This window comes from Betta splendens, chromosome 5 (genome assembly GCF_900634795.4).
Source record: "Betta splendens chromosome 5, fBetSpl5.4, whole genome shotgun sequence".
Lineage (NCBI taxonomy): Eukaryota > Metazoa > Chordata > Actinopteri > Anabantiformes > Osphronemidae > Betta > Betta splendens.
Window position 1 is genome coordinate 4048423 of NC_040885.2, and position 11854 is coordinate 4060276.

Sequence of the window (11854 nt, forward strand, 5' to 3'; positions counted from 1 at the left end):
TGATGTATGCTTCATCAGTGAGCTCCTACATGTTGTTTTTAAACTTTGCGCATGTTGCCAGCATGCTGTCAAACCTAATTACACCATATGCACACAGCCCTAAAAGAGCAGCTTAGCTGAGCCTTAAGAAGACTCTACTCTAGCTGTTTGAAGTGACCCTGATTACATTTCACTTGTGTGCACATGTTGCTGATGTTTTACATTGTTTGTTGATACACTCAGTTTGATAGTTAATGTTCGGTGATCCTTTTATTATCTTAACATTTCTGTGTATCAGATATGAGAAGCAGTAAAAAGGCTGTAATGGATCAGCATATATGAACTAACATTATATCAAAGATTCTCTGTAATGTAAACACAGGGCATCTGCATACTTATCATTAAACATTTATGGTTTTTGTTGATTTTCCCTGGAGAACATGATTTTGTGATAATGTGTACGTATGTGTTCTCTGTGTCAGGTGTTATACAAACATGAAGGGCAAACGACTCTGAAAGTTCTAGATAAGACAAAGACATCAGTGAGCTTGCCTCTGCCAAAGGTTAACGGTTACGTTGTGCTGGAGATCCGGTCCTGGGGAGAGGGCGGGGATGGCCTGGCTCATGAGATCATTGTGTCCCAGGACTCAGGTAAGAAACTAAGAAACACACAGCAGAGCTTTTTGCTCTGACTGTTGTTAACTGAGACAAATAAGCAAATGTGGTGCATTACTCAGATACAATATATTTCTGAGGCAGGTGCTTAGGAAACAAGTGACAATATTGCAATACCTGCAATATCTAAAAATGTTTTAGAGGGTGTCATTAAGTAATGAAGCCACATTTAGTCTAAACCTATGAAGCGGAATAATCTCTAAACTGAATAAATAAAATTAGCAGTTGACACTGCACTATCAAGATGTTTGGATAAATGCTGTCAATATTAATTTTACCTAACAAATATTACTGAGAATACTGTGCATAATTAGTCAAATGAGAAAACTACAGTTGAAAAGTGTCACAAAAGTGTCAGCCTCTACTGTGATTTGCTTCTATTATCCTGCATTATCACGTAATTTTTAACGCGTTGGAGTGTGTGTTACATCTCTTTGGCCTGTAGGTGGCGATCGGCTCCCACTCTGGCCCAGCGTTGCTGAAGTGTGAGCGTGTTATGTAAGCTCATGTAAAGCTCCTTGTTTAATCTTGGATAGCGTATTGGTTAAAATGCCTGTCTTGAAGGCATTTTCTCTCAGGTTCAAGTCTCAGTGGGATCAATTTTAATATTTTTGTTACTGGAAAGACAGCATTGGTATTTTATCGTTTGGCCCATGAGACACATCCCTAATATTATTTAGTGCATGGATCGCTAAGACTACGGAATGCTGGTCAACTGTGGCAGACGATTATAGTGTTTAGTACAGTGTTTTTCACAAGTTATGGCAGTTTAAGACTAAAATAAGCAGCAGACATTCAGTTTTTAGCAGACAAGCTGCTGGCAGACACGGTTTGAATGTAGCCATACGGAAAAGCATTAGACACTCCCATCACGCAGTTTATCCGACAAATTACGTGGGAGAGCTGTTCTGCTGCCGAAAAGATGCCAAACGCTGAATAGTTGCTGACGTCAAGAAAAAACAATGACAAAAATTAATAATATGATAAAGATTAAAAAGTTGACCAAGGTAAAAAAAAGACAAAGATTAAAAAGATGGAAAAGATAAAAAAAGTTCACCTACTGCAGCTGCGCTGTTGTCATGGAGACGAAAGGCGGTGAAATCAGAACTAAAGATTGTAGCCAAAGTCGCAATTTCAAAATGTATCTCCTTCTGCATTTCTCCTAAAATTCAGGATCTGTCTACGCTTTGAGGTTGATAGCGATTAAAGTATAGATCTAATGGCTTATCCAGACACATTATTAGAAAGAAGACAATTATGACAATGATTTAGTGAACAAATTATGTTGATAGAATAAAAATTGTGGCTGTAGTGACGAGTTAACTCTAGGACTACTGGGTTATCCAAATATACCCATTCCAACTACAAGGTGTTCAAATGATCTGCTCGGCTAGCTGAGACCCTGAATCATCTGTGAACAGCTGCTTTTGTTACGTAAAGAGGGCCCTCACAGACGCACTGTAGGTAGTGAGTCGCATGGGCTTGCTGACCCTGCTCCTGCCTGCCAGGCTGAACAGTTTCCATGAGTCTGAGTGACATCCACTGTTACAATGTTCCATTGCTATGTGCTTGGATTTACAACGTGGGCAAGTGTCATTTTTGCGGTCTCACCGAAGGAAGCAATAAGAGACATCAACAATACAACAAGACAGTTCCAGATCCTTCTCAAATGTGGCGAAGCTTTGTTTATTTACAAAAAAACTCAAATATTGTTTGCACTGTAACGTCACCAAAAATTACAGAAAAGATGACAGTACACTCATCAAGTTTTAACAAATGTGCAATGACAAATATAAACAGAAAACGCTCCTGTTTTATATTCCGTTTATTTCGTTATTACTCCTTTCACCTGTACCACATAATAAGTCATTGCAAAGCTACAGCCATGTTCCTATGAAGCTGTTTATTTCGTTATTCCCTCTTTCATGTCCGTCTGTTGAATGAAAGTAGGCGGGGGCATCCACATCCCAGAGCAGGGACACTGGGGGGATGGGGAAACGCGCGTCAACATGCAGGACAAAGATCTGCGTTTCTCTGCCTGCTACAGCCTTCGCTGCGTTGGGTTGTTAGTCTCCCTTTCACCTGTACCATATGAAATGTGTTCCTACGAAGTTGATCAGCCGCTCTTAAATTCAGAATCGTTTTTATTCCCCAGGTTTGAACAGGGCAAACATTATTTTTATAAAAACAATAAAAAAACGAAAGAAAAAAGATAAAAAATTTAATTAAAAACGATTCTTTGTCCTGCATGTTATTGCTGGATGGCCCCGCCCACCTTCATTCACCAGACGGACATGAAAGAGGGAATAACAAAATAAACAGCTTCATAGGAACATGGCTGTAACTTTGCAATGACTTATTATGTGGTACAGGTGAAAGTAGTAATAATGAAATGAATGGAATATAAAACAGAAACGCTTTCAAGCGTATATTTTTTATGGCACATTTGTTAAAACTTGATGGGTGTACTGTGACCTTTTCTGTAATTTTTAGCATATGCATTTACATGTTGTATATGAATAACGAAATTAACTAAATCTACGTTTGAAGAGTTCCGTGTCTACATGAAAGCGGGCAGAACAACGTCCGTGTATGACTCATTGCTGAAAGCGGCTGGTGAACCTCTTGGGAACATGGCTGTAGCTCTGCAATGACTTATTATTGTCACGCACTCTAGGTAGCGGACCTACATGCCAGCGGAGACAATGCTCGGTGATAATAAGGATTTATTAGTAGTCGTAGTCAGGCAGGTTAAGGTCGATACACAACTGAGGCAGTAGCGGTACAGGCATGGATCAGCCAGTCGGTGGTCAGGAGGCAGGCTTAGGTCAGACTTACAGCAAGCCAGTATCATAGATGAGGCAGGCGGCAAGGTCAGGGAAAACAGGGTCGGTCACAAATCAAGATATGAAATAATGCTGGACTGCTGGCTATAACACAAAGACAATCTGGCAAGGTGCTGGGCTGAGAGGTGGTGCTTAAATACTAATGAGAAACACAGGTGAGTAATGATTGATGGAATACAGCTGGCAATATCATGTGACTGCAAAGTAAAGCTAAAACAAAAGTGACAAGACAAAACCGGAAGTATAAGAAAATAAAGCAGGAAGTGAGTCCAGACCGTGACAGAACTCCCCCCTCACGGGCGAATTCCCAGGCGCCCCAAAACGCGCAAGGTGCACAGGAGGCGGGTCAAAACAAAACACAAGGCATGAATTGCAGAAAACAGAACCGAGTCTATGAGGGTGAAGTCCATAATGTGGATGATTACAAAGTCCAGGCACTCCCTCAAGGAGGGTGGAGGCGAGGAGAAGCTCGGCCGTGCAGCCGCCAGGCCGAGACGGCACATTTCATGCCCGAAGACAATGCTAGAGTTCTAAGGGGCCGGCATCGGAACAAGACGCCTCCAGTGGACAAACACTTGCGTTGGTGCTCTCCAGACCTGCGGCGCTCTAGGGGGCTGAGAAGGCGCGGCAGTCGGCAACAGCAGAGGCCGCACCATCGTCGTGGCAGGAAACAGCGACCTCCAGGCCAGTGCCGAGCCACCAGGATCCAATGCGGGCGCGGCCGGCGTCGTGCCACCAGGAACCGATGCGGGCGCGGCCGGCACAGAGCCACCAGGAACCGATGCGGGCGCGGCCGGCGACGAGCCACCAGGAACCGATGCAGATGCGGCAGGCGCCGGACCACCAGGAACCAAGATGAGTGCCTCCAGGAGGAGGCCGGCAGGAACTGCAGCGGAAACTGCAGCGGGCGCGACCCCCTCCTGGGGGTCGTCGGGAACCGCAGCAGGCACTGCGGCAGGCGCGACCCCCTCCTTGGGGTCAGCGGAAACTGCGGCCAGAGCGACCTCCTCCTGGAGGTCGGTGGAAACTGTGGCGTCTCTGAGGCCGACAGTGGCAGGAACTAGAACGGCGTCCTCCGTGAAGCCGACAGTAACAGGAACTAGAACGGCGTCCTCCGTGGAGCCGACAGGAACAGGAACTAGAACGGCCTTTCCAGGGAGGTCGACAGGAACAGGAACTAGAACGGCCTCTCCAGGGAGGTCGACAGGAACAGGAACTAGAACGGCCTCTCCAGGGAGTTTGACAGGAACAGGAACTAGAACGACCTCAACCGGGAGGTCGACAGGAACTGGAACAACCTCAACTGGGAGGTCGACAGGAACTGGAACGACCTCAACCGGGGGGTCGTCAGGAACTGGAACGACCTCAACCGGGAGGTCGACAGGAACTGGAACGACCTCAACCGGGAGGTCGACAGGAACTGGAACGACCTCAACCGGGGGGTCGACAGGAACTGGAACGACATCAACCAGGAGGTCGACAGGAACTGGAACAACCTCAACTGGGAGGTCGACAGGAACTGGAACGACCTCAACCGGGGGGTCGTCAGGAACTGGAACGACCTCAACCGGGAGGTCGACAGAAACTGGAACGACCTCAACCGGGGGGTCGACAGGAACTGGAACGACATCAACCAGGAGGTCGACCGGAACTGGAACGACCTCAACCGGGAAGTCGACCGGAACTGGAACGACCTCAACAGGGAGGTCGACAAGGACTGAGGCCTGGTTTGGCTGGCAAGAGGTGCCCACTAGCTGGCGTAAAGCTGGAGCTTGAGCGTGACGTGACTGAGCTGAAGCTTGAGCGTGACCTGACTGAGCTGAAGCTTGAGCTGGAGCGTGACGTGACTGAGCTGAGGCTTGAGCTTGAGCTTGAGCGTGACGTGGCTGAGCTGAGGCTTGAGCTTGAGCTTGAGCTTGAGCTTGAGCTTGAGCTTGACGTGGCTGAGCTGCGGCTTGAGCTTGACGTGGCTAAGATGAGGCTTGAGCTTGACGTGGCTGAGCTGAGGCTTGAGCCTGAGCTTGACGTGGCTGAGCTGAGGCTTGAGCTTGACGTGGTTGAGCTGAGGCTTGAGCTTGAGCTTGACGTGGCTGAGCTGAGGCTTGAGCTTGACGTGGCTGGGACCAGTGCAGGCTGAGACGCTGGGACCAGTGCAGGCTCTGACGGCGGCTCAGTGAACCCCAGGGCCTCACGCAGTGCAGGCTTTCTAGCGTTGAGCGCGGCTGCTTCCCGGAAGCGATGCTCCTTGGTGACTGGGTCGGTCGCTGCCTCAGCGGAGTTCAGATAGTGGGCAAACAGGAACAGGACTGGAGGGGCTCATTGAGCACGGATCCGCTGGAAGGTGCTGTCCGGGATGCCTGCGATGGAGGTGGGGATGTCGTCTGATGGAGTGAGGAGGCCCTCTGCTGGAGGAGAGAGTTGCTTGATCTCAGTGACCGAGTCCTCTGGAGCCTGGACAGGGGGAACCGGTTTTCGTTGACGCCGTCTGGGCCGCCACCGACCAGATGTGGGCTCCATCTCCTCAACCGTCGGGGCTGAGGCAGGAGCGGGGCCCAAGGTACGGCCTGATTTAGACTGGAGAACTATGGTGGTAGCGTGGGCTCGGACTTGGGTCGAAGAGATGGCGTCTGGAACATGAGCTGGATCTGCCTGAGTGGCGTCCGGAACATGCGCTGGATCTGAATGAGTGGCAACAGGAACGTGAGTTTGATCTGACAAAGCGGTGACAGGGACGTGAGCTTGATCTGACAAAGCGGCGACAGGATCGTGAGCTTGATCTGACAGAACAGCAACAGGAACAGGACCAGACTGAGCGGCAACAGGAACGTGAGCTTGATCTGACAAAGCGGCGACAGGAATTTTTGCCGGCGAAGCGGGAGCAGCTGATGAGACGCTGGCGGGCGCTGCGCGCAGTGTGCGTGCCAATTCCCTCCGAACTGCCTGGAGCCTCTCAAAGAGCTTCTGCACTCTCGGGTAGTCAAGCCACCAGAATTCCTCCTCCAGGATGCCAATAGCCTGCTTTATGGTGTGGAGCCGGACCTTCAGACTGGGGGCTTTCGCATAATCCTTCGCGAGCTCCTCGAAGCACCAGCGGAGGTCCTCCGGCAGACTCGATCAGGTAAAAACCATCACAACTGTGCGTTGTCCACGTACACAAAAAACAAAATCAACTACTGACCTTAAACAGATGCAGGGCGCCGGCTGGGTCCGAGTCTGGCCAGATTGTACTGTCACGCGCTCTAGGTAGCAGACCCACATGCATGGCGGAGACAAAGCTCGGTGATAATAAGGATTTATTAGTATTCGTAGTCAGGCAGGCAAAGATCGATACACAACTGAGGCAGTAGCGGTACAGGCATGGATCAGACAGTTGGTGGTCAGGAGGCAGGCTTAGGCCAGACTTACGGCAAGGCAGTATCACAGATGAGGCAGGGTCGGTCACAAAAGATATGAAATAATGCTGGACTGCTGGCTATAACACAAAGACAATCTGGCAAGGTGCTGGGCTGAGAGGTGGTGCTTAAATACTAATGAGAAACACAGGTGAGTAATGATTGATGGAATACAGCTGGTGATATCATGTGACTGCAAAGTAAAGCTAAAACAAAAGTGACAAGACAAAACTGGAAGTATAAGAAAATAAAGCAGGAAGTGAGTCCAGACCGTGACAATTATGTGGTACAGGTGAAAGGGGAAATAACGAAAAAAACTGAATATAAAACGGAAACGCTTTCAAGCGCTTTCTGTTACAGTGCAAACAATATTTGAACTAGTTTTTTTTTTTTAAATAAACAAAGCTTCGCCACATTTGAGAAGGATCTGAAACTGTCTTGTCGTATTGTTGATGTCTCTTATTGCTTCTTTCGGTGAGACCGCAACAATGATGACCCTGCTCAACATTGATGCATCGATGACCCTGCTCAACATTGATGCACCTGCTCAACATTGATGACCCTGCTCTGCCTTGCAGGCAGCAGCAGGGTCATCAAGCCCATGCTTCCCATCCCACAGAGTGCGTCGGTGATGGCCCACTTTACGTAACAAATACGGCTCTTGGCAGGGTGCCAGCTGGAGCGTGCCGGACAAATGGACACCCAGACGTTTTTAGGGGTATATGTACATCCTTTAGGTGTTCTAGTGTTAAAGACAGAGGTTCTGTCTTAAAAAAACGTGCCCTCGCACTCTAGCTGTGACATCACACACTCTAGCTCACGCAATACACACTAATGGAAAAGCTGAATATTTAACAAAAAACTCCTTATATTTAGTATATATAAGATAAGTATAAGTCAAAAACTATAGAAGATACGAGGACGCTAATTTACACAGAGAAAGTTAAAAGATGATAGACGTTTTTGAAGTTGAAATTAGGTTTCTTCTAAGTATGACGATGACAGACACTGATAAAAAGAGCCAAAAAGTTGAACAATGATTCGCATAGACGACCATTATAAAAAACAATAAAAAAAGTTGAAAAATGTTAAAAGTTGAAAAGCTGAAAACGTGAAAAGTAATAGCATTGATCGTCTAGTGATGACACACGTTTAGAACGTTGAACAACGTTTATACCATGAAGCGTTGAGAAGAAGAAAGCGACCGAAAAATGAGGCGGAATAAGTATAATAACTACAAAAAGCATTTCTATAGGAAAATGCACAGTGAATGCTTCCATGCTGAATGTATTGCTGAAGAATTGTTGAATATAGCTGAAACATTTAAAACATATCTAAAAATAGCTGAAGGACATAAGTATACATGAATGTATTCAAACAGAACTGGGTGTTATTTAAACAAAGCTGAATATTTTTAAAAGAAGCTGAAGCAGTTGAATTTCAAATTAAGGAAAGTTCAGAGATCTGCTAAAATTCAAGAAACGCTAAAAAAAGGTATGTAAAGGATTGCTGATATTGATGAAATATAAAGATGGAGCGGTTTGTTTTCGCTGGTTTCAGTCGACTGTCAGTGCCCTTTCCGGCACTGATCACACACTCGTCACACACTCATGAGCTGATGGTCAGCAGCCCCCTCGTTGGTCTGTCTGGGAAAGGTGTTAAAAATGTTAATGAGGCCACCCCCATTTTTAGCACCAAAGGCACAATTCCAGGATAAAACCAAAAGGTAGAGCTTTAGTATCTGACCTGTTTAGTTAGGGTCAAATACCAAGTATAGGCACAGTTCTGAGAACAGGACATAGATCTGATAATGTCAGTTCTACACTGTTTGCTAGGGCAGACAGACAGACAGACAGACAGACAGACAGACAGACAGACAGACAGACAGACAGACAGACAGACAGTGTGAAAAGATTCTGTAGTGAGTGTTTAAAGTCTATGTTACAATTGCCCACCAAGTTACAAATACCATCAGAGAATAATAACAGTCAGGATGTACAGTAACATGTCTTCATTGAACACACCCAATAAACATATAATACATATAGCAGTGATTTTTGCACATTTTAGGAAAAGTCACAAAAACAGATTTGTACATGTAAAGTCGCTCACGCAGTAGTAGTTATCTGTGGCTTGGCTTCATAATGATGTGTCACATTGTACAACACTAGACCTTGAACAGCACCCTCTCTGCCTCACAGGAACGGGTATGATGGTGCAAAATGAGGCCTCATCCACGTCATCTATCCAACATCTTCACCTACTCACCGGTTTGCTCCTCCTCACCCTCAAGTCTTCATCAGGCCTGTGATCCTAGCCTGTAATTTTTGGATATGAACGTCAAGCTTTGCTGTGTCTTAGCCTGTTTTGTATAGTACGTTAGGGATAGTTTGTGTTTTCATTTTTTATATAAAAAAACAGCCTTTTTTAAGAAGCGTTTGAATGCATTGACGGTTGGAAGAGGCGCAGGACAGCCTTGTGTGTTAAAAAACAGCAAACCCAACACTGTATCTGTGTTTCATAAGCTGTATCTGGTAACACGGAGACATCAGATGTGTATTAGTCATAGTATTATTGCAGTACAGTTTGACATGTGATGATCTGCCTGTTCACACTCACAACAACTTGACTAACAAGCGTAAACCTTTGACAACAATAAACATATTGTGATGCAGTTATTATTATACATCATACATTATTTCATTGTCATTATTAATGACATTGGAGAACCTACAACTACAAGACAGGTTTGACGTGAGGTTAGAGGCATTGAGTATATATTGTGCTCTGTACGCTGTTGAGTTTAAAGGACAGCGCGAGGCAGCTATACCTCATGTGATGCCATGACCCCACTGCCATGTGAGACATCTGCTTTTCAGTGTTACAATGAGCCTTGGCACAAGATATACATATATATGTCTACTTCAGTGCTATATTACAGTTGTTATTACTTACTATGACTGAGGGACTGTGAAGGTCTGTATCAAAAGTACACTACTGTTGAAAAGTCTAAGGTAATTTAAAAATATTCAAAAAGAATGTTGCATGATATAACAAGAGTCATCTGAAACCTTTTGTAGACACTGGTAAGGCTAGTGGTCATTAGAAAACATTTATAGTTATGGTTATTGTACATTTACTAATTAAACATCATATGCATTGAGCTCAGAGCTCCTCCAGTATTTGAATGCATGTTGTATCGAAACCAAACACTTCTTGTGTGGTTCAGTTTCCAAACTGCTGCTGACGCCCTGCAAACATGATGCCAACATTACAATAGCAGTAAATGCAGAAGGTATATAACGCAGGACTTTACTACTGTATATTTATTCTAAATCTTCTACTTCTACTACTACATTCTTACATTTTTTTAAAACAGTTCTAAAATATTCCTTACTCCAGAAATGGTCAAATGTGACTGGTTGTACTGATGCTCTGAAGAAATTGCTGACAAAAAACCTGTTGTGATACTTGTTTCTCTTGTTGTGAGTGTAAACACAAAGTGACTTATTTCAGCTCCAGCTAATGTTTGTGTGTTTTTACCTTGCCTGTATTAATACTGAAGTGAACTGAAGTGTCACTGCTCGTGTGTGTCAAAACATGTTTTATGTTTTGACAGGGTGTTGACATAGAACTGGATTATGATTCTGATTTATGTATGTATGTTGCCTGCATTGTTTTACTAATTGTTTAGTATTTGATTAGATTTACTGCAGCTATGTTGATATGAAAATGGCAGAGACAACAGAACAAATCAGTGGCAGAGATTGAAGAATTAGTTGCCAAATGTATCAGTGGCTGCCGCTAACAGAGCCATTCATCACGTCAGAGTCTAATAACTCTTGTGTAACATACTACTCAGTTTTCAGACTAGACTGTTTCAAATGAATGTTTGTTTGTCCACTCTTACACAATCCAGGTTCCGTCAAGTTGTCCAAGTGATTATGGTTTGTATTTTTGTGTTGTTGCCTTGATTTGTTAAGAACTATCTGTTTGCAGTTGTGAAGGGGAACTGATGCTTCATGTGCAGACTGATGTTGTCCCATAAACAACTGAAATACGTGGCAGTGGTTTTCTGTAAAGGTTTAATTCATTTTGTTCCATCAGTTTAATAATAACATGCATATAGAAGCATAGGAACAGAACTGGACACCCCTGAAACAGGACACCAAAGGGGCTGTTACATTCCAGTTAGACTTCCTTTTATTTCCTGATGATGTTTTAACCAATAGGTCTGGGTGATGGGCTGGAGTAGAGAATTACAATCAGTGTCGTCAACACTAAATTGGTCTGTATGATAAACCACCTGGGGAGTGACATAAGTGGAAGCTGCCTTAGGCCCCCTCCTCTACTGTACTGTGGTATTTAAACCTCCTAATCGGCCACTCCAGAACTCCAGCCTTTAGCTTTTTTTCTATATTGTTTTGTGTTTTTATTTTTTGCATTCTTCTGAACAACCAAAATGTTTTTTTTTGTTTTGCTGGTAAGGTATGATTGCATGGTGACTGTACAATACTGTGCTGTATTTCATAGAGAAACTGATACTAAAACACAGATTTTACTTTACTTTTCATTAGAAAAGAACCAGTTTTAGAAGCACTTAGGAAGGTTTGATTCAAAAAAGTTCTGCTCCCTGTCTGGGATCATTTTAAACTCCAGTTCTTCATAATTAGTTTAAATTTGGTCTCAACCTCAATAGAAATGACCACAGTTTTTGATGGAAAGAATGTGATGGGTGACACTCATAATAATGAATAATAAACACAGTGGGATTACACTGGATCAGTGTGTACATTTATTACATATACATTTATATATATCAGTAACGAATTACAGCAGGTTCTCCATCAGGAAGTCATGGGGTATATTTATCTATCCATATATATAAGTAGATAGATAGACAGACAGACATATAGATAGATATACAGTTGATATATAAAAATCCACTCACCCCTTCCTCTG

The 11854-nt window shown here is 44.3% G+C and overlaps 1 protein-coding gene across 1 annotated transcript in view; it reads left to right on the forward strand.

The window, feature by feature from the left end:
• cntn2 (contactin 2) overlaps positions 1-11674 on the forward strand; it is a 52672-nt gene extending 40998 nt beyond the window's left edge. The window contains exons 22-23 of the mRNA XM_029150698.3: positions 462-630; positions 9094-11674. Of these exons, the coding sequence (XP_029006531.1) occupies positions 462-630; positions 9094-9203 (279 nt within the window). The 3' untranslated portion in view covers positions 9204-11674. The remainder of the gene's footprint in view (positions 1-461; positions 631-9093) is intronic.
• Positions 11675-11854: the final 180 nt, after the last annotated feature.